This window comes from Vombatus ursinus, unplaced genomic scaffold, assembly GCF_900497805.2.
Source record: "Vombatus ursinus unplaced genomic scaffold, bare-nosed wombat genome assembly UNPS02014794.1, whole genome shotgun sequence".
Classification (NCBI taxonomy): Eukaryota; Metazoa; Chordata; class Mammalia; order Diprotodontia; family Vombatidae; genus Vombatus; species Vombatus ursinus.
In genome coordinates, this window is record NW_020954572.1 from 2,667,101 (window position 1) to 2,692,892 (window position 25,792).

General features: G+C 35.7%; 1 protein-coding gene across 2 annotated transcripts in view; it reads right to left on the bottom strand.

Annotated features, from left to right (window-relative positions):
- Positions 1-745: 745 nt before the first annotated feature.
- Positions 746-25,792, bottom strand: part of GOLGA5 (golgin A5) — a 32,964-nt gene continuing 7,917 nt past the window's right edge. For both annotated transcript variants that reach the window (XM_027869997.1, XM_027869998.1), the window contains exons 4-13: positions 23,746-23,965; positions 23,084-23,207; positions 16,809-17,012; positions 15,929-16,099; positions 11,930-12,058; positions 8,641-8,739; positions 5,586-5,808; positions 4,835-4,940; positions 2,758-2,821; positions 746-1,348 (exon numbers count right to left, since the gene is read on the bottom strand). In XM_027869997.1, the coding sequence (XP_027725798.1) occupies positions 1,268-1,348; positions 2,758-2,821; positions 4,835-4,940; positions 5,586-5,808; positions 8,641-8,739; positions 11,930-12,058; positions 15,929-16,099; positions 16,809-17,012; positions 23,084-23,207; positions 23,746-23,965 (1,421 nt within the window). In that variant the 3' untranslated portion in view covers positions 746-1,267. The remainder of the gene's footprint in view (positions 1,349-2,757; positions 2,822-4,834; positions 4,941-5,585; positions 5,809-8,640; positions 8,740-11,929; positions 12,059-15,928; positions 16,100-16,808; positions 17,013-23,083; positions 23,208-23,745; positions 23,966-25,792) is intronic.

Sequence of the window (25,792 nt, forward strand, 5' to 3'; positions counted from 1 at the left end):
ACACAAAACTAAGAAAGGTCCACATACCACTGGAAGGCCACTTTTAAAGGTTGCTTTCCCAATGATGAATGAGAAGCACAGATGTTCATGTGGTAATTAGCATTCCTACTTATCTATGGTAATACTGAAGCAGGAACCTCTGTTCAAATTATCTGTTTTATATGTTTCCATTAACTACCAACCAAGAAATCTGATAGACATACCTTAGCAATATAGCAACTGTAAAATAAAACGTCCAAGTATATTATCATCATCAGCGTCCATAACAACTCAGGGATATAGGTATGTAGGTAGAAAGTTGCAAAGCTCACTACACTAAACTCTAAAAGGAAAAAAAGTCATTTTTCAAATGACAGTTGGATAAGTCTTCTGTAGGAGTATAAAAATATGAAGGCACAAGTAGCAGCTAAAATAGGCTTGATTCCTGACTGTCATTATTGGAGTTAAGCTATGCTCATGGATGCCATGGGATGGCCTAAGGCACAGTCAAGGGAGAAGGAAAAAAGATAGTAAAAAGGAAGAAGATAAAGCAAAGGCAAACAGAGGAAGGAGGAAGATAGGGTGGGAAAAAAAAAGAGATGCATGCATAAAGTGAGAATGTGTTGAATGTCACTTACTGCTCCAATACCATTCAGCAGTAAGTGCCATAGTTTGCCAACTTTTGTTATGTTGCTTATCATATCATTTGGGAAGGTATATTAGATTGAACAACACAAAACTCTTGGGTAAAAAAAAGGAGAAAGAAAAAGATGCACATTAGATTTTATTCCTGTAAATATTTATGAAAAGATATTGCACCAGCCAATCAGGCCTTTACCATGAAGAGGGGGGAATATTTACAAAGTAAAAAACATGGAAATGCAAATACAGACAGAGTAACTAAAACTTTTATTTATATATCTAAATACAATTACTTTCCCTGATTATAGCCCATAATCAGTAATGACCTAAAGTATAGTATCTGCTATACCAAACTGGTCTAGCCTGATGTTCTTATGAAAATTCATTATGTGTGTGTATCACACTAGACCATTAACTTTGTGAAAAGCAAAGGTTAAGCTGGGCTTATGTCTTTTTCTAAGAGACTATTACCATTTTTTTTAAATTAGAGGCAGAAATTATAGAGCATAGTATTTGTTCAATAATTTAAAAATTGAAAGTAGTACTAAAACAGGTAATGATATATGCCCTTCTCGACCATTTCAGGCAACAGACTTTTTGCAGATCCAAAGTCCAGGGGAAAAAAGACTGATCACTCCAGCTCAGTTCATTTGCCAGTTGGATGGTCATGGTGCATTTCTGGTGTATAAGTAAGTAGAACAATCATGACCCAGAAGTGAAGCAAAGCCTGAAGAAAGAAATGATGTATAGATTAGTCAGCAAGTCATTTAATGAGGACCTACCATGTGTACATCATTGTACCAAGTACTTTACCAAACGTAACCATGGTGCTTAAGGAACTTAGAAATCTAGTGGAGGCATTTTGGTATCAAAATCCATGCTGTGGTAACACATACAGCTATACAATAAATGATCAAATGAATGCAGTGCTAAAGTAATTAATTGCTGCAATAATTAAACAGAGCCCACAGTGTCTTGAAAACCAAAACACAAGCATGACGGGGTGGTGACTAGGATGTAGGAAGAAAAATTCCTTAACAATCATAGTATTCCAAGAACTAGAATGGGCTCTTTGGAAGGTAGTGGGTTCCCCTCACCAAAGGTGTTTTAGCAGAGGCTAAATGACCACTTGGGGATATCATAAAAGGAATTCATGCTTTAGGTAGGGGGTGCAAAGCAGACCTCAAGGTCCCTTCCAACTTAAAGGCTCTTATGATTCTGTGAAATCTTTATCAAATATATACCAAATGATGTGTTTGATGACTAAAGGCAAGATCAGAGTTGGATATTAAATTCTAAGAAGGTAAATGTTTATTAATTCCTTCCTTAAAGAAACTCAGTAAAAATTATATTATAAAGCACCGTGATAACCACAGATTCAGTAACAGTGCAGATCAAATTGTCTCCTACATTACATACTGATATGTATGGATGTGTGCACATGCATGTATATATATATATATATATATATACACACACACACATACACAGTTATATGTATTCATGTGTATATACACACATATAGCTTCTCTTGAACACAGATGCCAATCATTCCCTCATTATTAGTAATATAAAATCTATTTTATGTTTTTCCCTCTAAATTCTTCGAACATACCCTATTTCATTTTCTAAATTTACAGAGCTCTTCCCTCTAGTGGATGACTGAGAAATTTCATTTTGTGTATACACGTTTACTAGGGAAATTATTTGCTTGGGCAACAAACTTACCATACACATAATTACTTTTATACTCATCTATGTAATTAACTAATCTTTGTAATTAACAGACATTCAAAACAGATAAAGGTATCCCAAACTTCGACAACAAATTCGTTAATGAAGCTTGAAGAAAAAATCATTTTTAATGCAGTATGGCAATTTTTAACAGGGCAAGCTTAAAAATAAAAGGTTACATTAAGTTGCACAGAAATTTAAGTCACCTGAGACCCAGATAAAAACTTCATGTCTACAATGTTGTCATTACTTTACCAGTCCTCTCATGGTATACTTTAAAAAAATTTAAGTCATGACTGTCCTAAACTAATTTGACACTTTATTAGCCTGTCAGTTAACACTTGGAGCTAGAAAAAAACTAGCCGAGAGATCAAGTACAGCTCCCCAGTGGAGCTTACTCACCATATATATAATTACGAATATTCTTGCAATGGGGTATCTTCGGAGAAAGATTCCCAGACGGATGCTGTGCAGACATAAAAGATAATTAAAATTCAAAGGAAAGTTTCCCTTACTGGTGACAGTCTTATTTTACCCCAGCCATATTTATTATTAAAGTGGCACATCACCTAGTACAATTTCTTTCCTAAAAACTCAGAGTAGACCGTTTAACCTAGAATAACTATTCCAGCAATAATTCATAGTTGCGAGGAAGTGCTGAAAAGAACACTGCTCTTAGAGCCACAAAGTCTGCCACTTACTAGCTGTATGACCACGGCCAAGTCCCTTTACCTCTAAGCCTTTTTCCTCATCAGAAAGACTGAATTGTGTCACAGGGCTGCTGGGAAGATCAAACAAGATAGTGTATGTAGAGCTTTTCAGTAAGGAAACAGCAAAGCAGCACACAAATGTAAGCTACTCATCACTGTCATCTTTAAGGGGAATAACTATGGTTTAGTTGTCATAGTTAAAAGCTCTGACCCCTGCTACAAAGAAAAGACCCCAACTGGAGAAAGCCCAGAACAGGTAGAAGGCAGGTGTGCTGGACTTAGGCGCAAGGCCCAATTCTTCCACTTTCTGGTCGTATGACACCAAGCAGGCCACTTTACCTCTCTGGGCCTCGGTTTCTTCATCTGCAAATTGAGGGGGTCGAACCAGATGATTTGTAAGGTCTGTCCAGTGCTGACATTCTGTGATTTTTATCCCTATAGTTACATCAACACGAAGCTCGCGTGACTCAATAAAAATTTCTACCATTCAATTTTTCTCCTAGAAATCAAGAAAGAGACTAACAACAAAGCTGGGTGGGATGCAATTGAACCCCACCCAAGAACTGCCATCTGTGACCCTGATGAGAAGCTGTCATGGCAGCAGTAACATGGAGTTTTACGCTAACAAAGAGCCTTACAGGCATCATCTCCTTGGATTCTCAACAGCCTTGGTAGGGAAGAAGCACAACCAACACTCTCCCAACTTTATGGATGAAGGAAGAAACTGGAGCCTCAAGGCATAGTATCTTCTTCAAAGTCATGCAGTGGGGCAGCTAGATGGCTCAGTGGATAAAGCACTGGCCCTGAAGTCAGGAGAACCTGAGTTCAAATCCGGCCTCAGACCAAACACTTGACACTTATTAGATATGTGACCCTGGGCAAGTCACTTAACCCCAATTGCCTACAAAACAAAACGAAAAACCAAAATCATGTAGCTAGTAAGTGGCAGAACCTAATTTGAACCCAGGTGTTCTGACCTCGAGGTCACTACTATTTTCATAAAACTACTCTGTTTCTTGGAGACTTTTGAGTAGAATCCCTCACTTCTGGAGAGTACAAAAGAACAGAAACTAAAGAAAAAATAGCACCAGTCAAGAAAACTCCCCTCCTCCGCCACTTCTTTGCACCATTTTACTCTCTGCCAAAATAAGCAGTTAGCAGATCTGCCTTCTCCCACCATCATCATAAAGGGGAGGCATCTGAGCTGGGCCTTGAACATGAGATAGGACTTCAATGCATTAGATTTTCATATTTAAATTATGGAGTACTGACATAAAGTGTAGCAAGTACAAGTTAACAGGGCCCCCAATATTCAACTCTTCAGGTTACATAAAGATTATGTGAAAGCATTTCCTTTTAAATATGAATGTAACTTTGCTTTTGTTTATAAAAATGCTACAATCTGTACTAAAAATAAATTATTACTTATTTAAAATACAATTTGTTCCATTAGTCTAGTAAAATACAGGACAAATAGGATCTTTTTCTCAATTAAAAAGATTAAGTGATAATATAATTTATAGAAAGGAAAGCCAAGGTTAATCATGTTCCATTAAAAGTTCATGTTTCAGTGACACTATTCTGGGAATATGTAAAGTAAGCCCCATGTCCACTTTCTTAAAATGAGCAAGATAAATGTCACTATTAAAACTATGCAAAACTTTGCAAAATGATGTGCTTTACTCTCCATGACTGGAAAGACTTTTCAGAATAATTTGTGGATCTCAACCCTAAATTACAAGTATTAGTTTTTTGGCATCTCCTCTTACCTAAACTGGTCGATAGTACTGGCAGCTTTCCGTACTCTACCATACATTCCTGCCATACTGGTTTCTGAATCACTGAAAAGAACAGGAACATTTCGTACACGTGTTCCTAAAAAAAAAAAAGAACAGTCAGTTATCACACAGTTCTATTTGTGGCCTTTTTTACTAAAAAGAACTGTCTGTACCTTTATTACTACTCTACATGAAGGCTCTCAAGGTCTAAGCCAAAAGGACTGATGGCAATACTGAATCACTAATTTGCAGCATTTAAATAAGATATTTTGAAAGAAATGTTTGTGTTGGTTAATATAACAACTATCAATTATCTTTGGCTTTTATTTTTGAACTAAGATATTTATCAGAATTTAAGAGGGCAGATCTACTTATAAGAATTTAGTTCAAAGGCTCTCCATTATTCATGGGTAGATAAAAGCAACTCTTGCTTTTAAGCTTCACTGTTAGTACCCACTGAGCTTAACTATGATACACAGCCTTCTATTAATAATTCTTCATATTGTAAGACAACTGTCAACTTTTAGCCTCCCTTTCCTCAGATAAGATACTAATTTCTTTAATTTCTCCTCCTGAAAGTATTTACTATCTAATTCATCATTAGTCAAACTATTTACTGTAGTTAGACAAAATAAAAAATGCTTCCTAATGTGAAGAATTAAGGTCAGTAAGATACAGCATAGTAACATACAAGCTAGACCTTCTAAATTGTACGACCTTTCAGGATTCTTCTTCCAATTACCTTCAACACCTTCAATTCCAGACATATTAATAGAAGGTCCATTACTATGACCAGGGACAGACTTCATCTGTTGCTCAAGCCGCTCCAGCTGATAGACAAGAGAGTTCTTTTCGGTGCTAAGATTCTCCAGCATAGTTTGCTTCTGAATCAGAGTCTCAGTCAGCTGATGAAGTCTATTTTCTAGCTCTGATTGACTGCTATTGCTTAGAGTTTTGTTTGTGAGCTGAAAGTCAAAAAAGTTGTCTGAATATTTCAGTCAGTTCATGAAATGAGTCACTATTCCATACTATACAAATCATATAATTAAGAGCCTATAAGTCAAAACTAAAACTAATTCTCTAACTGGATTCTAACATTCCTAGTCTAAAAAATGCACAATGATTACTGATTGCTTACAAAATAAAGAGAAAATTTTGTTGGCACTTAAAAGCTTCCACCGTTTAGATCAACCGTTTCCACTTAATCCTTTTCCCACTACTTCCTACCATATCTTTTGTTAGGCTGGCGGTCTTTTTCAATGGTTATGTTTATATTTCCCCCAGCTGAGAATGCCCTATCCACTTACATCTTCACCTATCCAAATCCTACCCACCTTTCAGGGTCCAAATCAATTCCTAAATCCTGATGAAACCTTTCTCAGCCCACACATGTATTACTTATTAAATTTCTTTCACCTATACCACAAATCTTGGCACTTAACAGGTACTAAATGATAATCTTTGTTTTATGCAAATGAATCTTGCCTCCCCAATCTGAAGGGCAAGGGTACCTTTTATTATTTTTGTGTCTCCCTCCCATATCACCCAGCATAGAACCAAGCACATTGATAGCTGTTAACACAACAAATGAAAGTCCTGCTTACAATAGGATTACTTTTTAAGATTTTTAAATAATTTCATAACCAATCTATTTTAAGTCAGTCTTTCAGATACTAAGTATGACTTACTCTAATAAGTTTTTTCCTCCAAAACTTTTTTCATAAAACATAAATCATTGATCACTCTAAGTGTGTGGGTATTTGCAAGGTTTCAATAGACTACATTTTTTGATTATACTTTCTTCTATAAGGAAAAATTATCTCTATCCTATTTAAGATTTATAACTTTTACCAAAAATTCTACTACAACTCTTGGTTATCTACCAGCTAGCAAAGGGCACTTTTAACACACAAGTTGAATGAAAAAATGAATTTAGCAGGGCTGATCCTATTTTTGGTTTACCCATAACCTCTGATTCCCTTCTTTCTGCACCTTCAGAGAACTGGCAAGGGAAGAAGATGGTGAAATAGTTCAGCTAAATGTTCTATATTTACCAAGATATACTGTAACTGTAAGTTAGGTAGTAATGTGAATTGTATTCTTAGTTTTTCTAGTATAAAATTACTCTTTCAAATTATCTAAGGACAGATACTTCAGTCAAAATTTAAGACCATTTGATTTTCTATGGTTTATCAAAATACTAAGCTCCATGCCTAAGTAGACTACGAAAGAATTAAATGTCTTTAGAAAAAATTCTGAAAACAGTAAGAGTCACTGATAGATGTATCTTTATGTATCATCTGTTTTAATTAAAACTAAAGGTTAAAAGAAAATGACAAATGTTAAGAAGATATGGGAAAACTGGAACACTCTACCATTGTTGGTAGAGTTGTGAAATGATCCAACCATTTTGGAGAGCAATTTAGAACTAAGCCCAAAGGGCTATAAAAATGTGCATACCCTTTGACCCAGTAATAGCACTTCTAGGGCTGTATACCAAAGAGAACATACAAATGGGAAAAGGACCCACATGTACAAAAATATTTATAGCAACTTTTTTTGTGGTAGCCAAGAATTAGAAATTGAGGTGATGCCCATCAATTGGGGAATGGCTGAACAAGTCATGGTATATGAATGTAATGGAATACTATTGGGCTATAAGAAATGATGAGCAGGCAGACTTCAGAAAAACCTGAAAAGACTTGTACGGTCTGATGCTCAGTGAAGTAAGCAGAACCAGGAGAACATTGTACACAGTAACAGCCACACTGTGCAATGACTAACACTAATAGACTTATCTCTTCTTCAGCAATGCAAGTTCTAAGTCATCTCCAAAGGTCTCATGATGGAAAATGCTATCCACATCCAGAGAAAGAACTATGGAGTTTGAATGCAGATCAAAGCATACTATTTGCTCTTTTTTTTCTTCTGTTTTGTTTTGTTTCCTCTTTCTGGTGGTTCCTCCTATTGGTTCTAATTCTTCCTTACAACATGACTAATGTGAAAATATGTTTAATAGGAATGCATATGTATAGCTTATATTAGATTGTGTGCCATCTTGGGGAGAGTGGGGGAAAAAATTTAAAACTCAAAAGCTTATGGAAGTGATTGTTGATAAATCAAAATAAATTAATAAAAAAAAAATTTTTTAAATGAAAAACCAAATAAGACTGAAGGTTAAGTGTAGCTACAAGACAATGGAATAAGTAAGTCTACTGGTCCTTAGTGACATTAAGACAGACCCAAGAGTCTTTAGCAGGGAGGTTTATACATTCATTTAGCTATGGGCTTAGAGAGCACTAACTGTTAACAGTAATCACCACCACTGAAAACTATGTTTTGCACACTGGAATAATGTATATGTATTCTGAAAATACCTGACCAAATTCACTTTCAACACAATGCAAATGTTTTGAGTGTCTACTTCACACAAGGCCCTATGACAACAAAACCCATACCAAAACAAGCCAGAAAATACAGAATATGCAGTCTCGGGCTCTGACTCTACATAACCTCAAGTTAGACACTTAACTTCCCTGGCTTGTTTCACCATCAGTAAAACGAGAGAACTAATCTCGACCTCTAAAGTCCCTTTCAATTTCATGAATCTATAGTTAGGCCCCCACAAGGCTGATAACAGCTCTTGGTTCACCTTTCCGTTCTTGAAAAAAAAAGCTCAAATTAAAATAAAACACTGTGATCGTTTTATTATTTCCCAAAGAGGCATAGTCTAAAATGGATCACCTTTCCTACACTGTCATCTTTTCCAAAAATTCTGAACACTGCATGATGAATACCTGATTCCTGAGTTTCTGGATTTCGTCTTCTCGATCTTTAATTCTGCTTTGTAGTGTACTTTTGGTTCGATAGAGTTCTTCTTCTATATAACTGAATTCCTTAAAAATGAATAAAGAACATTAATAGGCTTTTCAAGAACTGGAATACTCTTGTTGAAGTTCAGTTATTATAGAAATAATTAATACATTAATAACTAATATCTTGCTCCAAAGACTGATAACTCAATACGTCAGGTAAACTCAATGACTGCACTACAAAAGAGATTATCAAATTAAGAAGAAAATACTTCGTTCTTTTTTTGGAGGGGTGGGGTGAGGCAACTGGGGTTAAGTGACTTGCCCAGACACACACAGCTAGTAAGTGTTATGTGTCTGAGGCCAGATTTGAACTCAGGTTCTCCTGACTCTAGGGTCGGTGCTCTCTCCACTATGCCACTTAGCTGCCCCCCAAAATACTTCATTCTAACACATTCTTTAAGAAACTAGCTAAAGTGTTGGAAATACTGATTATGTTAAAACCAATTGCAATATTATTTCAGGCCAGACTCTTTTGATTATTCCTTCTAGGACTACCTGTCAAGATCATTTTGTATCCTTTTTTGTTTTACCTCTACTGTTAAAAACAAAAAACAAAAACAAAAACTCAAAAACCAAAACCTCCTTGTCTTACTTGGCCAGGATTACAAGCTTCATTATTTTCCATAGCTGCTAGTGTCAGTAAGTACCCCATTTGACTACAGAACTACTTCATGTTTTTGTAGCCAAGAATGCTAAGTTTACTCAAACACTCCCAAATGTGTAAGGAGTAATCAAATGATGTTTCAAAAGTTATATATACGTCAGTTATGCAGATAATATGAGAAGGGGAGTGCTGCTGAAAGTTAAGACTAGGGGAAGTCAGAGAAACATGTAACAAAGGACAGAGCTAAAAGGAATCAGACTTTAACACCTTCATTTTACAGAAGAATCAAAAGAGTGTAGAAATGAGAGGAGAAATCAGAACAGTAACTTAAGAAGGATAATAGTCAATGTAAATGCTTAATAGTAATCTGCCTGATTTTTTACAGGCCTGTAGGGAGGTACACATGTTATGGTTATCACTGCTTAAGTTAAAGGAATACAGAAACCCTAGGAGGCTATTTGATCCCAATACACTAAAGTGTTTCAGGTCCATAAAATGTGCCAAATGAATGGATGGACTAAATGTACATTCAACTCAACTTTTCTCTTATTGCCACTCTTACTTTAAAGAGCACTGTTAACAGGAAACAGTATACCATCTGGTTAAAAAATAAAGATAATCCCTAATCATCAAGAAAATTGAATTTGTGCCTTTTAATTACATGCTAGCTGACCAAGTTAATTAAAATGTCATTTCTGAAAGGACAGATAATTCCATAAACTGAATTGCCTGCTAAGAGGTTATGACGTACTCTGTAGTTTGCTTGTTTTTTGTGGTTCTCATTTGCTACTTATGAAATACAGAGACCTTTACCTCACTTCCTAAAGGCAAATAGATTATGCGATAATAGAAACCAGTTTTAAAAGTAATAACTCCTAAAGGAACAAATATTTCAAAAGCTTTTATCAAGCTAACTAAGACATAGAAAATACCAATTTCTAGGAAACACAAAAAATACATAAAAACTACAGTGACTTAACACCAAGCTTTTGAAAAAGCTACCAATGTTACATATTATTTGGCTTAATACATAAAAGTAAAAATTCAATTTCCTGACTCTGATACTCACCATCTGTGGTCTCTTGGACAAGTCAACTTACTTCCTAGGAGCCCCAGTTTCCTCATCCATAAAATGGGGATAATACTTACACTGCCTACTTTCCAAGGTTGTTTTGAAGGAAGAATTCTACAAACCCTGAAGTGCTCTATACATGTGAATTTTATCATTATACAATGAAGTGCCTATTGTAAGCACCTGATTTTCTAGAACAAATGATTGTTTTAATTAAAAATTAAATCTTTTTGATGAAGGTAATTGTTCTGCCTAAAAACATTGTCTTTTTGCCCTAAAAATATTATTAAATGAATAGTTCTCTATTCCTTCATAATTCTACTTAGTAGTTACCCTTAACAACATCCCAGATTAGTAAAATGCTAATTTTTGTTATTTTTTGGCTTTGATCAACTCCAACAATTAATTCCTCTGTATCTGAATACTTTCACTCTAGTTCTCTAAGTACAATAGTCATATCAAAGGAAAGTTATATAGATTCTGTATTGTATCAGGGGATCCTCTTTACCTTTGTACAGACAATATAAATAGCTATGTAAATAACTATAAATTAGCATGACTATGTTATAAATGATATATATTTTATTATGTAGAATGTATATGATAAATTAAAAACAGAAACTGCCAACAACTTAGCCCAAATTTAGAGTACTGCTTTCAATGGTTTTACACTTACAATGATTTATATAAAAGCTTCAAGTTAATGGAAGCTTCTGATCCCTAAACTCTCTTAAGAGTTTACATTAATAAAGCACTTAATGATAATAAAGTACTTTACATTCTATCAAATAGATCATGTCGGTCTATAACTTACAGATGAGGAGAACTGAGTAAAGAATGCAGAACTCAATAATGAAACTATTCTTTATTTACCCAGTCTAAGTGTGAGTTATCTCTTTGTCCCATTACATTAACGACATGTTTCTCTTAGAACACTCTTGATTCTAAAAGGTTTTCACAAGGCATTTTTATGTCCTAACAGAAATGCTTTGCCTCTTCAAACAGAAGAGGTAGATTAAAATAGTGACAGATTCAGGATTACAGACTGAGAGCTGGAAGGGGCCTCAGAAGTCATCTCCATAAAGATACATGACATTTCACAGCCAGCCACAATCTGACCCATCTCTCTCTCTTCAGCCCTATTTCATAGGATCATAGATTTAAAGCTAAAAAAGACATTAGAAATCCAACCCCCTTCACTTTATAGATGCTAAGCATCTTGTTCAAGGTCACAAAGAGAGCACGCAGGTGAGTCAGGATTTGAACCCAACTCCTCTGACTTCAAATCATGTACTCTTTCCACCAGATTAAAAAACTGTTAAACATTCACAGAAAATATGGCCAGCTAATCAGATCAATTAAGTGCTGTTTGACAGCTTCCTACACCTACAGATTTAGTCATAACTTCAAAATCAATGTTGTCTTGGAGACTGAAATAAACATGACTTTAAATAAAGTGTTTCGTGTGGTGGTTTCCCATACCCAATAAACAGATGACAGATTTCCTTCTACAGTCTTGACAAGACAACGCTCACCTGCTTCTGGCGTTCTAGCTCAGCTTCCACTTCCTGTCTGGCCGCTTTCTGTTCAGCCATTTGCTCTTGGAGGTCTTGCAGCCGTTCTCTTGAAGATTCAGCTTCACTTACCTGCTGACTTTCCATGTCCTTAAAAAAAAAAAAAAAGTAACCAAATTAAGTTAATAACAATAGTTTATATTTACCAAATTAGTCAGAATATAGGCCCATAGAACCCTGCCCCCATGGGACTTTTATAAAATCTGAGAGTAATTTAGAACGAGTGCATGCTTTCTTGACATAATTTTGGGAGGAAGGCTTCTATTTAGACTAAGAATATTTTATGTCTTGCCCTGTACACCTCCCTTTGTGTCCAAGTTTCTTGAAGGATCTACCAAAAGAGCACAAATGCCGGCAGGACGCCTCTGAGCACCAGCCTGGCAAAGGACTGTACATCTGTTGTCTGAAGACCACTTAGCTAAATGTGGAAACATCACCAAGTTGGCTGTAGGGCCCTAATTTTTATGGCGACAGAAATCCTCAAATACAATCTACTAAAGTTATATCTGGATCAGTGGCAGGAGTACTTTTGTCCTATACCGATGGAATCAGGGATCCTTGAAGTATACTACCCATAGAACCAAATACAAACATAGATGTTCAGCATTTAAGCCTTTCACAACCTATTCCGATCTACTTTCCCAGACTTATTAGCCATTACTCGATTCGACCATCTAGCCAAACTAGCCTTCATGCTGTTCCCTTGCACCTAACACTCCACGGTCCCTTCTCCGTGGCTCTGTACAAACTGCACTCCATGGTGGAACAACTCCACCTCCAAAAATCTCTGGTTTCTCTCAAAGCTCAGCTCAAGGACCACTTTCTAAATGATGCCTTGCCTGATCCTTCCAGCTGCTAGTGCCAGCTCAAGCCAACTAAAGTACTTTGTATTTATTCTGTACACATTTATATATGTATATCTTACCCTTAATAAAGTATAAACTCCACATTTTAGGCGAGGCATGTTTGTTTTTGTCTCTGGGTTCCCTAAATCTCGCACAGGGTCTGGCACCTACTAAAGAACGTGCCTGATAAACTGTTATGGAATAATACTCATGGTAAACCTGTGAGGCTGTAGGATACGTATTACTTCCATTTTATAAATTAGGAATGAAATGTGCATTTGCCTAATCACAGTAATTTAATTCCAATTAAAAAATATTTACCCTATTAGGTGGAAAAGACAGTGTTCAAACTTGGACCTCCTAAGCCCTGTGCTATTTTTACTCTACCATACCACCTCCTTGAAGGTAATAGGCATAAGATAAAGATATTTGGAAAGCACTTGGTAAAGGTGCCAAGTGTAATACCACCACCAAACCATCCTCTACTGTAAGCAAACGCATAATTAATTTTGAAATATACAGAAAAAATAGTGGGTAGATAATCCAAAAGTGAAAGGTACAGAAAGGTCGATTACTAAATTCTCAAGCAACAACAGTTCTCATGTATGCAATGCTTTAGATTTATAAAATGCTGTCTTCATAAGAGGTAGGGTGGTGCAGTAGATAGGGTGGGCTTTGAAGCCAGAAGACAAGGAAAATCCTGCCTCTGACATTGATGGTGTGATCCCAGAAAGTCACTTAATTTCTCAGTGCTTTAAGGCAACTCTTTAAGACTCTAAGCTGCAGAGAAGCGGCCAGCCCTGACTGGAAGAAGACACTGCCTCACCTGGAGTTCCAATACCAATGAAGTCATAAAAATCTTTCATATCTGTCCCCTTCTCTTTGTTTCATAACCAAGACCCTAGTTTGGGGCCTCTTTATTGCTTTTTAATTTTCCTCTATCTTCCCTCTCTTTTTGACTTCAGTCTGTTTCTTCCCTAATTTTCACCTCATGATGCTGACAGAGCTTAGCTTTTATCAGGTAGAATATAAGTTCCTTGAGGACAGAAACATTTATTTTTTTAAATTGCACATTTAATGCCTAGTCTAGTACTCTGCTATGGTAAGCACTTACAACTGTTGAATCACATTATGTTACTCTCAAATAACCTTCAGAGAATGCCCAGTAACCTACTAATAAAATTACAGGGGCCTGGTATTCAAGGACCTTCAGTCTGGCTCCAATTTAACTCTTAACTACTATTTCACAGAATCACAGAATTGGAGCTACTCAACCACATCATTTTACAAAAGAGGTAACAGGATCAGAGAGTGTAAGTGACTTCCCCCAAAGTTACACAGTAAACAACAGAGTCAATATTTGAACTCAGGTCCTCTGATTTCAAATCCAGTGCTGTTTGCACCATATCATTTTGTCTCTTAATACCACTATTCCCCTTCACACACATCACACTCCAGCCAATTCTGTGAATGTTCATTTCCCGCTTTGATGCCTCTCCTCATACTAGTATCTCCACCTACATCATTCCTTTTCCAGCTAAACCTGTCCAAACTCCCTACCCTTTCAAGTCACAGCTCAACTACTACTTTATCCAATAAGCCTTTTGCAATCTTGCTTAGTGGTGACTTATTCTTTCTCTGAATTTTACATCCTTCATTCCACTTTCATATTAAACCTTAGAGTTGTTCCTAGACATTTCATCTCCTTTACTAGATCCAATGTAAGATCCAATGAGGGGATGGACCATGTTTTTATTCCTATTTTTCTGCACAGTAGCTTGCAAGCACCAAATTCAATTACAACAACTGCTGAAAGGATCTAAGACAACTCCAAAACACTTATGATGGAAAAAGCTACCCACAACTGGAGAAAGAATTATGGAATCTAAATACAGATGGAAACATACTATCTGTTCTCCTTTTCTTTTGTTATTTTGCTTTGATTCTTCTTTCTCGTGGTTCCTCCCATTGGTTCTAATTCTTCTTTACATCATGACTAATGTGAAAATATGCTCAATATGAATGTAGAAGTAGAGCCTATATCAGACTGCATGCCATCTTGGGGAAGGGGGAAGGGAAAGAGGAGGAGAAAATTTAAAACTCAGAATCTTATGGAAGTGAATGTTGAAAACTAAAAATTAATAAATTGTTTAAATGAAAAAACAAAACAAAACTGGGGCAATTAGCACTGGCCATGAAGTCAGGAGGACCTGAGTTCAAAACCGGCCTCAGACCAAACACTTGACACGTACTAGCTATGTGACCTTGCGCAAGTCACTTAACCCGGATTGCCTCACCAAAAACAAAAAAAACAAAAAAACAAACAAAAAAAAACTGCTGAAGGTAGATTGTTAGTCCCCTAGACGACTACATGTATAAAGATTTTTTAAAATAAGCTACAGCATCTTAAAAAACCTACCAAAAATGCATACTCAGGATGAACAGGAGATATACAATATTGTACCCAGAGTAACCTATAGTTTAGGCAATTAAGAAAAACATGTAGCACATAAAGGATAGCTAATATCATTCACTGTAATCCCACATGTTTGGCATCACACGTCACCAACGATACTACTGTATTAATGACTAAATATGACTCTGCTCACTTTTAGAAAAGCCACAAGTTTCAGTTCTAGAATGGTAATTCCAAATGTAATTTCCTAAGAAAATTTTTTTTGAGCTTCTAACACGTCAAAGTGATATTATCAACATCTAAAGGCACTTAGAGAAAATCAGTTTAGCAAGAGGAACAGTTCTATGCAAATGAAAAATTATTCTCATACCCTAAAATCATTCTGAAGACTACTTAAATGGTATAAAGATCTTCCAGTTTTATAGGCATTTTCTCCTTCTTCCAAAAAAGTACTAGCTAAAAATAAATGTATTTTTAAAATACAAAGTTTTGTTATTGTTATTCTACTACTCTAATCAGTTAGTGAACACAAAATGTGTTATATTGGATAATTTCTGCACAGAAACTCATACATCACCATGAACTTCAGAGATACTAGTTCATGAATGTTCTTGTCTCAGCCTGTATGCCATCATTCACCATTCATCTTACAAATTATTACTATTTTAATCATTGGAGCCTGTGGCTTATAAGGTTTACCTGTAACTCAGTTCTAAGCTGCTGTAGCTGGCCCATCAACTTTTGCATTTCTTCTCTTTGCATCTCTTTCTCATGCCGAAGGTCTTCTAATTCCATAGTACTTGCAGTATGGCTATCTAGACCTTCAAAACCAGAGCCTTCCTTCAAGCTGCTAATCAATTTTTCCTTCGACTAAAAAGGAAAAAAGAGATAATGATTAAATGTGCAAAAAAGATTTATTATTAACAAAATCAAAGTGACAAAAGTGAAAAATGTTTATCTTGCATATCAATCATATCCAAAATTCTTCATCGTGGAAGTTTATATATTTCTAATTTATAGCAATAAAAATAATGGAAACTTGATATGGCACAATCCTTGGGAGTTCATGGCAAGGAAACATTATAATTAAAGAAAAATGAAGGAATCTAATTGTTCTGGTACTTCTGGTAATAAATTCCTAAGATGATTTTTATTAACTTTCACAATAAAATGAGTCACGCTATATAGCAAAGGTTTAGAAGACCATATAAATATAAACTATGCATAAACTGCACATTATTTTTTAATATGATGTGGTAGTGACAAATGTATTTTTATAACCCTTTAAGAATGGCAAAATGTTTGCTCTATGATTCTCATAAAAAATGTGTGAAGTAAATCATCCCTGTTTTACAGAAGGGGAAACTGAGGCTCAAAGAAGACAAAGGACTTACTAAGGTATCACATAGTTGGTGTCAAAGCAGAATTTGAACCAAAGGCTTCTAGACTCCAATTCTAGTACTTCTATTAAACTTCAAAGCAAAATTCACCCTGCCTTAGTAAATAATGTTACACAAATTCTTTCAGAGTTAATTTTCTGGAACATGTTGACAGCAAAAAGTACAACTCTTATGCTCACTTGAAGTATGCGAGAAGCTTTTTGTTTGTAGTCAGTCAGTTCTTGTTTAAGGGACTCAACACTGGTCTTGGATATTTTGACGTGCTGTTGCAATTCATCAGCTCTCCTCTTCTCATCCATGTATTTTCTCTCTGCTGCGGTGACTGCTTCTGCCAAATTCTGATGTTCTATTTCTACTTTACTGAGGCGAGCAGCAAACTCACTCTGAAAGAAATGTTCACCACACAGTCATTATTCTATCATTTTGGCTTTGATTTTGCAGCCATATATTTAAGAATCTACACACATTTACGAGTTCAGTACTAGCACAACAGACAAAACATAAAAATAGGTAAACAGTTGCTCCTTAATAGACCAATTATGGATTGGAGAATTTACAGTTGATGGTATTCCAGAATGCTTAACATAAGAATAATGTAATATTTATAAGTGGAAAAGTCTTTTCCTTGAATGATGGATGACTTTTAAAAATTTAATCCTATTTAGTAAGATATTTTGAAATAATCTCTAAATATAAGGAACACTTTAAAAAAAAATCACAACATTTGAAGATGACAGAGAGAAGGCAGGGCCTTGCCCGAGCTCTCCCCCAAACTCCTCCAAAGACTTTTAAATAATGCTCTAAAATAAATCCTGGAGTGGCAGAACCCATAAACAGATGGAGTGAAACTATTTTCCAGTCCAAGATAACTTAAAAGTTTGTCAGGAAAGGTCTGTCACACCGGAGTGAGAATGGAGCACAGTCCACAGCAGGCTGTGCCAGAATAGTGCAGAACGGGACCCAGCAAACCAGAAGCAGGCCTTGGGAGTGAATGAATCAGCAGCTGCTTCCATAGTTCTCAGCCCACAGATGGTAAGGGAGTTGAACAGCTGATCAGAAGAGGATTATGGGGGTCTCTTTACTGGTACTGAGGACAAGACTCTGTTGATCTGCCCATACATAGATCCAGGTGGCAGTCCTGGGTGGCAGTCCCAGGGTGAGGAGGAGCACTAGCACAACAGAGCTTGCAGCCACAGTGGAACAGGGACCTTCATCATACTTCCAAGGAAGAAAAGAGCGCTGGTGGTCACTCACAGACTAGAACACAGGCCAGGAGAGTAGTAAACACACTTCTCCTTATATTACACCACCTTGGAAAAACTGAAAACTTACAGGTCCCTAGAAGTATCTCTGAAAACAGCTGCATAAAACCCCTGAAGCTTGGGAGAGTGCGCCCTCCACCCCAGAAGCAGAGCCCCACTTTAGTAAAGAATTAAAAGTCAAGAAATAGGTTGGGAAAATGAGAAAACAGAAAAATATTCTGACCACAGAAAGATGCTGTGATGACAAGGAAGATAAAAACATATTCGGAAGACAGCAAAGTCAAAATTCCTACATCCAAAACCTCCAAGAAAAATATGAATTGGTCTAAGGCCATGAAGGAACTCAAAAAGGATTTTAAAAATCAAGTAAGAGAGAGAAAGGAAAAACTGGGAAGAGAAATGAGAGTGATGAAAGAAATCATGAAGAAAGAGTCAACAGCGTGATAAAGGAGGCAAAAGAAAAAAAAACTGAAGAAAATAACCTTAAAAAACAGAACAGGCCAAATGGTGAAAGAGGTACAAAAAGCCAATGAGAAGAATGCCTTGAAAAGCAGAATTTGCCAAATAGAAAAAGATAAACAAAAATTCACTGAAGAGAAGAACTCCTTAAAAAGCAGAATTGGCCAAATAGAAAAAGAAGTACAAAACCTCACTGAAGAAAATAATTCCTTAAAAATTAGAATTGAGCAAGTGGAAGCTAATGACTCTATGAGACATCAAGAAACAATAAAACAAAACCAAAAGAATGAAAAAAATAGAAGACAATGTGAAATAACTGATCGGAAAAACAACTGGCCCGGAAAATAGATCCAGGAGAGATAATTTAAAAATTATTGGACTTCCTGAAAGCCATGATCAAAAAAAGAGCCCAGATATCATCTTTCACGAAATTATCGGAGCAGCTAGGCGGTGCAGTGGATACAGCACCAGCCCTGAAGTCAGGAGGACCTGAGTTCAAATCTGGCCTCAGACCAAACACTTGACACTTACATATTTGTGTGACCCTGGGCAAGTCACTTAACCCCAATTGCCTAAAAAGAAAGAAAGAAATTATCAAGGAAAATTGCCCTGATATTCTAGAACCAGAGTAAATTAGAAATTAAAAGAATCCATTGATCATCTCCTGAAAGAGATCTCAAAATGAAAACTCCCAGGAATAATATAGCCAAATTCCAGAACTCTCAGGTCAAGGAGAAAATACTGCAAACAGCCAGAAAGAAACAATTGGATCATGGAGCCACAACCAGGACAGCACAAGTTTTAGCAGCTTCTATATTAAAGGACTGGGGGGCTTGGAATATGACATTCCAGAGGGCAAAAGAGCTAGTATTAAAATCAAGAATCACCTACTCAGCAAAACTGAGTATAATCCATGAGGAGGAAAAAATAGAAATTCAATGAAACAGAGGACTTTCAAGTATTCCTGATGAAACAACCACAGCCGAATAGAAAATCTGACTTTCAAATACAAGACTCAAGACAAGCATGAAAAGAAGAACAAGAAAGAGAAATCATATGGGACTTGTTCAGGTTGAACTGTTTACATTCCTACATGGGAAGATAATACTTGTAACTCAAGAACTTTCTCATTATTAGGGCAGTTAGAAGGAGTATATATTGACAGAGAACACAGGTTTGAGTTAATACAATGGGATGATAGCTTTAAAAATAAAATTAAGGGGTGAGAAAGAGGAATGCACTGGGAGAAAGGAAAAGTGAGAGGTAGAATGGGGTAAATTATCTCACATAAAAGGCAAAAAAGGGTTATTACAGTGGATAGGAAGATGGGGGATGTGGCAGGGAACATTTGAACCTTATTCTCATCAGAATTTGTTTCAAAGAAGGAATAACATATACACTCAATTGGGTACAGAAATCTATCTTACCCTACAGCAGCGCTTCTTAAACTGTGGGTTACAACCCACAGTTTTAAGAAGCACAGAAGGGGTCTCAAGTGAAAAAAGTTTAAGAAGCCCCACCCTACAGGAAAATAGGAGGGGAAGGGATAACAGAAGAGAGCAGTGTTCATAGAAGTGAAGGTAGACTGGAAGAGGCAACAGTCATAAGCAAAACTCTTTTGAGGGGGGACAGGGTGAAAGGAGAGAGAAAATAGTATAAAAAGGGGAGGAAGTAGGATGGAGGGAAACACAGTTAGCAATCATAACTGTGAAAAAAATTTTGAAGCAAGTTTCTCTGATAAAGGCCTCATCTTGCAAATATATAGAGAAATGAGTCAAATTTATAAAAATAAGTCATTTCCCAATTGACCAATGATCAAAAAATATGAAGTTTTCAGATGAAGTAATTAAAGCTATCTATAGCCATATGAAAAATGTTCTAAATCACGACTGACTGGAGAAATGCAAATTAAAACAACAATGAGGTACTACCTCACAGCTATTAGATTGGCTAATGGGACAGAAAAGGAGAATGATAAAAGTTGGAGGAGATGTGGGAAAATTGAGACACTAATGCACTGTTGGTGGAGTTGTGAACTTATTCAACCATTACGTAGAGCAATCTGGAACTATGCCCAAATAATTATAGCAGCTTTTTTCTGATAGTAAAGAAGTGGAAATTGAGGGGATGTCCATCAACTGGGGAATGGCTGAACAATTGGTGATATATGATTGTAATGCAATACTATTGTCCTAAAAGAAATGACGAGCAGGATGCTCTCAGAAAAACCTGGGGAGACTTACATGAATTGATGCAAAGTGAAATGAGTAGAACCACAAGAACATTGTACACGGTAACAGCAATACTATAAGATGATCAACTGTGAATTTGACTTAGCTATTCTCAGCAATACAATGATCCAAGACAACTCTGAAGGACTTATGAAAAATACTATCCATCCCCAGAGAAAGAACTGATGGAATCTGAATACAGATTGAAGCATATTTTTTTTAATTTCTTTATTTTTGTTGGGTTTATTTTGTTCTGTTTTCTTTTACAGCATGACTAATAAGGAAATATGTTTTACATGATCATACATGTATAACATATATCAAATTGCTTGCCTTCTCAATGAGGGTGTTGGGAAGAGATGGAGAGAATTTGGAGCTCAATTTTAAAAATGAATGCTGAAAATTGTTTTTACATGTAATTAGGGAAAAATAAAATATTAAATTAAAAAAATAAACACACACACTTTAAAACTGCCTAGCACAATGGTGACACATTTGGGGGCTCAATCTTTTTTTTTTTTTAAGTTGGCCGTTATGCAAAGTCACTCACCACACACACCAGAGCAAATAGGAGTGTGGTACATAAAACTTGAAAAAAATTGCTTTGTCAAAACATGTGAAAGCAAGACATAATGTCAAATTCATAGAAAGAAGCAAATTTAGAAATTCTAAACCTCACCCCAAAACTAAGCATTTAATTAAAGGGCAAAAAGAGTGTTTTATAAATATATTAATTACATTAATTTATAAATAAATCAGAGGAGCAAGTAATAAATTAACTTTCAGATCTATAAATGGGGAAGAGCTCATGACAAAGTTAGGGATTAGAAAGGATCACAGAAGTTAAAATGAACAACTTGGATAGCATAAAATGTTTAAGTTTTTGCACAAACAAAACCAATGTAGTTAACATTAGAAGAGAAGTACATGAATAGGAAAAACTCTTTACCAGAAGTTTCTCTCATAAAGGTCTCATGTCTAAGATAAACAATGAACTGATTCAAATTTATAAAAATAAGAGCCATTTCCCAACTGATAAATAGTAAAAGAATATGAAGAGGCAATTTTGGATTAAGAAATCTAGGTTATCAATACTCATATGAAAAAAATTCTCCAAATCACAAATTAAATTAAAGTAACTTTATAGTTCTACCTCAAACCCACCAGATTGGCAAAACCAGACTTGGCAAAATTTGCCAAAACAAAACTTGCAGCCTGGAGGCAAAACTCTCTAAATGGCAGATCCAGATTAAAATGTAATTGGGACTATTTAACAAAATAAAAATACAACATAAATAATGTTAATTTGTGGCTTTCTAAGTCAATACGTAGTTGCAATGATCTATTTGATATCAATGGGCAAAAATGGAAAAAAAAAAGAGGAAGATGTCAAATGCTGGAGGCGCTATGGGAAAACAGACACTGTCTGTTGGTGAAGCTGTGAAATGTAAACTAATCCAGCCATTATGGACTATGCCCAAAAAGTTATTAAACTGTGCACACCCTTTAATCCAGCAGTACTACTACTACCACTTCCCAAAAGATAAAACAAAGAGGAAAAGGAGTTACACATACAAAAATATTTACAGTAGCTCTTTTTGTGGTGACAAAGAACTATAAACTAAGAATATGCTTATCAATTAGTTGGGGGATAGCTGAACAAATTGTGGTATATGAATGTGCTGTAATGTTCTGCTGTAAGAAATGCAGAAAGGGACAGTTTCAGAGAAACCTAGGAAGACTTATATGAACTGATGTAGAATGAAGTGAGCAGAAACAGGGTAATAATTTATACAATAATATAAACACTGTAAAAACAATTTTGAAAGACTTAAGAACTTGGATCAACAGAATGACCAACCACAATTCTCAAGGACTCACTAAGCATCTACTGAGAAGAGATAGACTCAGAGTGCAGATTAAGACCTATCTTTCTAGATATGGCCAATGAGGGGGATTTATTTTGCTTGACCACATATTTATTACAAGAGGGGGTTTTTTTTCCATTCTTTTTTCAAGGGAGAAGAGGTAGGTTGGAGGAAGAGTTTTCATTAATTGAAAAAAATTAATTTCAAAAACAATAGTCCTAGAAATACATAATTTATCAAATCTAAAAATAATCACATGAACTGTCTCAAAACATGAATTCTGGTAACTTCAGAATCAAGCTAATTTTTGTAACTCTAAAATTACCAATAACAAATTTAAAAATTAGCAGATTTAACAGTGAATGTTTATGAAACTGTGAACTCTCACTACATATATATAATATATATGTATAAAATATATGTATATTCCACTTACTTTATAACTTTAACAAGACTGAAGTAAAAATGTCCCACTTGTCATACTAAAAATGTTAAAGTCTGGTTTATTTGCCTAAAGAAACAAGGTATTTCTTGAAATGCTACACTGTGTAGTTCTGTTAGAAAAGATACATATACAGACAGAATGAAATGATATTGGAAAAATAATTCCCCTTATAGTGTTTGCCATTCTAACCTGCATCTGCTTGTAACTATCCTGTTCCCGCTTCAAGGTCGACTCAGCATCATGCAATCTTTCTTGTAGAGTTTGCAAAGCTTTATTCTGCATACTGTTCCCTTCACCGTGATCTTGCAGTAGTCTAAAAGAAAGTATCCATTTATTCAAACATTTATTAAGCATCTGTGTACAAAGCATATTATTTTACATGAGTGTCTATCAAAACACTGAATTAAGTAATTAAGTGATTAAATAGACCAATTTAAAAAGTGTCTCCTTACACTTCAACCTGTAACAAAAAGATGGTTTGACTAGGTTTTATGTTGAAGTATTTTCGTTTTGTTAGTAGCCAACACTAAAATTTTAATGCACCAGAATATAAGCAGTCATCAAGTCTGTAATTATGTGACAGCAATATTCTTACATTGGATGATTTGCTATACCTAGGATACTTAATTGCTCTTATTTCTTAGCTAAGGATTATTTTTTTTTTTAAACCAAATACTTCCAGGTTCAAAACCTGCTTACTGTAGTAAATATGCATTTTCAACGTTTAGAAAACAACTTAATTTCCCTCTCTGGGACATTCACTAGTTGCATTTAACTAAAACGGAAGATTTCTGGAATATTTTTACATTATCCTTTGAATGATCTCTCATCTCCAGCAATTTGAAAGCTACCGTGATTTTTCACTCTGCAGTGCTTCTAAGGCTTCAGTTCGAGTATTCAGCAGGTGATCAGCTTCCTGTAATCTCACTTTCAGCACAGCCAGCTGGGAATCCTTTGCTCCTATTGCTTCAGTCAGATCATCAACTTGAGCTCGAAGTTCTCGCACTACCTGATCATTCTTAGAATGGTCGACATTCCATTTCTCCATCCTTGCTCGTGCCTTGTTTAATTCTATGAAAGAAAGTATTTAACCATGATAGATCACCTTCCTATAGTGCATACACATCATCATTTGAGTAATTTATCATATCCAGCAATTTGAGGACTGTGAGGCAAGTAGTAAGATTTTAATCCCCATTTTATAAATGGGGAAATTGAGGCTCAGAGATTATCCTGGATTCTAGCCGAGATCTTGTCATGCTAAGTCTAGCACTCTTTTCTAGTATAACCTTTTTTCTTCTAAACTACATATATAGAGAAAAGGAATATGAGTTTCTCTACTCTTCACTTAACATATACTCATTATTAAAATCAGTTTGTTAAAAAGTATTTTTAAATTAGTTGCCCTAATCCTTTTATCTCATTTCCTTAGCTCTACCATTCACATCCATAAACAAAACTATTGACAAGGAAAGGACATGGAACTAGGTGCCTTGTCTTAAATACCTAGCTCCTTTACAGCAGTCTGTCACCAAGTGTCTAGAAGTCAAAGCTAGTTCATGGCAGATAGCTAAGCAGAAAACTGACAATGGATTTTTCACTCTCTACTAGAGCCAGAGGAAAAGAATTCTAGCCACATCTTAGGTAAAAATATGTTAACTTCACCTCCAAAAGAAAAAAAAAAACCAATCAAAAAAAGACAACACACAGGATGGGTCTGTTTCAGAACACTTTTTCAAGAAATGATGCTAGATTTCTACCCACGGAAGCGTAAAGTGCAGGCCTTAAATAAAACCACACTAGAAATTCCTTCCCATTACTTTCTAACAACAGCTGCTGTACATTGGCACTCAAATTCTTCCTTAATGTGATGATGTATAAGATTCATAGGAGTCATTGTGTATATGGCTTTCCTCACTCTGCTTAATACAATATAAATGGAAAGCACAAACAAAAATGAATGTGCAAAGTTACATAGAAAAAGCTTGGCCCAAAGAAAAGATACAAGAAGGAAATTATCTCCTACTCCTTTGCAAAAGTGAGGAGTCCATGGGCATGGAACATTGTATAAAATGTCAGCTTTTTGTGGGAGTAAGAGAAGGAATAAAGAGGGAAATCTAGACAAAGTAAAAACAGAAAATACTGATAAAAAAACAATTTTTAAAAGACTCAAAGGAAAGAAGTACAACTATTTCCATGTATGAATAATCTTAGCTGGAAAATTTTTAAAATATACTGGTATTACAGTAACATATCTTCTTGCCTCACTCTTCTTGGCTTCCTGTTTGCATTCCCTTGAACTATTTTACCTGTGTCAACTATAATGATACTTGCTATCTATCCTTTTATCAGCCTCAAGATGGACATGGACTGTCTCTTCTCCTTTTTCTTTCTCCTAAGATAACCCAATCACATCATTCCTATCACTTCTGGGGCCTCACCTTATGGTCACTTTAGGTTTTCTTCTGAGGCCTAGTTATTTTCTCACAAGGAGTGCAAGGCTCACTCTTCAGTCATAGAGAGTGGCAGGGATTGTATTGAGAGCAAGAGATGAAACACCAGAAGACTGAACAGGCACAGGTACCCCAGAAATCTTAAAAGATCTCTAATAAAGGCCTCTAATAAATTGAACAGATAGTCTATGGAGAATTTATGGAAAGACATGCACAAAATTACATAGGACAAAGTAGCAGAGAGGGATTGCAGCCTGGGCCAAGAAGGAAGTACCCTCATTGGTGAGCAGTAATATTAATCTTGAGATACTGGTGTGGTAAGGTTGATCTTCTAATGTTTTCTATTTAATCACATTTTTGCACATCAGTACACTTACTCTAAGATTTTTAAATGAACTAGTTTTAAAATTCAATGATTCTATATTTGGATGTTGCCAAAGAAACT